The following is a 3020-nucleotide window of genomic DNA, read 5'->3' as shown; positions in this document are numbered from 1 at the left end:
CCAACATGATCCCATTCTCATGATAACAACTTATAACACAGTGAGATTTGAATTCAGGCCTATTGTCTGCTCTAATCCTCTAATGGTTTTTTTATATTGAGTTTTAACCATGTTAAGAAGGTGATTAGAAATTGGGAAACCTCAGATTTGTATTTCATGAGAAATACCCAAATTTTTTTTACTATAATCATCGGCAATTGTTAGGAAATAGTGTGCACGTGTAGATGAAACAGTTTTGTATCATCCCTACAATGGATTAATTCGAAATAATCAAACGTTTTTAATCAGTTTGCTTGCTAACTGAAAGTAAATTGAACTTGAACTCAAGTATTTTTAGAACATTATTTACTTTTAAACCATTTGGCAGAATATTGTTCCCAACCTTTTCGACAACCACACTTTTTCCATTGGGTATGGCAACTGATGCTCCCCCTTTTGGTGTAACGGGTCAATTATTCCTATATTTGGTAAGGAAAAGTTACATTTGGGCGTGTAGCGGCAATAATTTCATGTCGTTTTTCATCCCCTGGAACGAAATGGTAAACAATTCAAAGATTTGGTGTTGGTTTTTTGGTTAACATTTGTGTCTTTATTACGGAGTTAAAGAACTCAATGAGCCCCATGAGAAATTCATACTGCTACTCCTTTTCTCTATTAATTTTAAATGAATTGTTTTGTTGTTGTACTGGTGCACTCTGTAGCAGGAGAGACAATAGACCTCTTCCAAAATTCCTTTTAGTTTTGTGTAGTATTCAGATACCGTCATGTTGTCTTCGGGTATGTGGGCAAGGTATCGTCTGAACTCGTATGCCCATGGTGCACCTTCTATGCAGGCCTGTCCCGGATAGGGGCGACCATCCAGGGCCCATATTTTAAAGGGGCCGAAATATTTTATGGATATTGTTATATTTAGAAGACAATACAAGTAATTTTCTTTCAATTATTGAGTTATTACAAAAATCTTGATAACATTTATGTATTTTTGGAGCCCATTTTTTCTCGCCATACGCCCAAAATATGTTTGGAACGGCCAGCTTTTGTGCCCATTCTCTATGCCGAATCGGACCACATCTAATTATCAGTTGAAGGCATGGTCTAGGCTGATGTTTGAATAGATTATGAACTAAAGTGGAATGATTTAATTTGATAGGATCTACATTTGCTCTGATACCATGTTGGAGTTGATACATAGACATCGTAAATGGTTTCGTCTTTATTTGTTGTATTGAACTCAAATAGGAAGGAAATGAAATCAATATAATAATTATGCAATATTCAACAATATACTTTGAAGCTCTTAATAGAACTATTTTGTAGTTGCTAATTCCCATAGAAAATGCCTTCATTTGGAAATTGTTAATGTTCTATGTTATGATCGTAAATTCTTGAAAGCGGCTTAATTTCTTTATGATGTTTCTAAAAGGATTGATTTATTTTGGTGCTTATTTGAAGCATGTCACTTTCTTTATTAGTTATTATCTTTGTTTAGATAGTTATGTCGTATTATTTATTTTGGTAGTTAGCTTTGTTTCAACACTATTTATTTGAGATTCCCTTCCCCTTGTAACTTGATTTTTATGATCATAATTAAATAAAGTCACAAGCAACTTTTAATCTCACCAAATTCTTTATGGTATCAGAGCCTTAGATCCGATTGGGTAATTGAATATCAACCATGACCGGAGAAAAGGGAGACGATAGCAAGAAACCTGAAGCTGGAGAGACAATTGATACCAATTCACCTTATTACATTCATGCATCAGACTACCTGAAAAAAATGCAGGTCAATGATGTGTTGAATGATAATAACTACAATGAATGGAAGCAGGAGATAAGGAATTTTGTGCTTGCCAAAAACAAGATGGGACTGGTAGACAGTTCTGTTGAGAAACCAGAGGCATCATCGCCGATGCATACGACATGGATATGGGCAGATGCAATGATCAAGGGTTGGTTGACCACCGCCATGGAGAAGGAAATAAGAACAAGTGTTAGGTATGCAAATACTTCCTCAAAAATTTTTCAGGACCTTGAAGAACGGTTCGAGAAAGAAGGGGCACCTCGAGCATATGAGTTGAAACAATCGCTCAACGCTACAAGGAAAGATGGGAATTCAGTCTCCAATTACTACACCTAACTTAGGTCCATTTGGGATAAATTGCAGATGGTCCTACCATCTCCATGATGCACCTGCGAAGGCTGTGATGTGGGATTGGAAAAAAGCTGAACGAGATAAGGGAAAAAGAAAGGACTTACGAGTTTCTATTGATTCTAGATGATGAATTTTCAGTCATCAGAACTCAGATTCTTTCGATGAAACCTATCCCACCAATTGGTAGTGTTTATCACCTTCTAGCTGAAGACGAACAACAAAGGGCGCTATCCGGAGGAGTGAAAAGAACAGGCACTGAATCGTCGACCTTCTTGGAAAATTATAATCTGCAGCGTGGTCAGCGACAACCTACAAACAAGACGACGATGCAACCAACAGGCAAATCAACACAAAAATTCGCCAAGTCAGAAAGCGATAAAAAATTCAAGTGCTATTTCTGTCAGCATGAAGGGCAGAGCAAGGAAGGATGTTTCAAGATAATCGGATATCCCGAGTGGTGGCCAAGAAATAAAGAGAAGCCCAAAGTTGCTTGTGTCAAGTTGGGCCCGATCCCGACACCTGGACTCACTGTTGAATAGGACCATTTATTCGTCGAGCATTTCAAGGAAGGGTTAGACATGACAAACAATAACAAGCAACCTATGACAACCATGGTAGGTAGAAACGATATTTTCGATGGATGGATTGTTGACTCGGGAGCTACCGAGCACATGACACACATACTTGATTTCTTGTTCAACAAAATACAAAACTCCAAAAATTCACCTGTTGTCATTCCTAACGGAGACAAAGTGTCGGTCATGGGAGAGGGTGAACATACATTTCCTGGAGGAGTCAATATTAAAGGAGTTTTGTTTGTACCAATTTTTAATTACAACCTTCTCTCGGTTGGAAAACTCACAGATGA

The 3020-nt window shown here is 37.5% G+C and overlaps 1 protein-coding gene across 1 annotated transcript; it reads left to right on the top strand.

Moving 5' to 3' along the window:
• Positions 1-1675: 1675 nt before the first annotated feature.
• Positions 1676-2137, top strand: LOC145040677 (uncharacterized). The gene has a single exon (XM_078988585.1). It carries the CDS (start codon positions 1676-1678, stop codon positions 2135-2137), a length of 462 nt encoding a protein of 153 aa, XP_078844711.1.
• The last annotated feature ends 883 nt before the right edge of the window (positions 2138-3020 follow it).

The sequence above is a fragment of the Lactuca saligna genome, chromosome 4, assembly GCF_052625555.1.
Source record: "Lactuca saligna cultivar CGN05327 chromosome 4, ASM5262555v1, whole genome shotgun sequence".
Lineage (NCBI taxonomy): Eukaryota > Viridiplantae > Streptophyta > Magnoliopsida > Asterales > Asteraceae > Lactuca > Lactuca saligna.
This window is presented reverse-complemented; position numbering and strand designations above follow the sequence as displayed.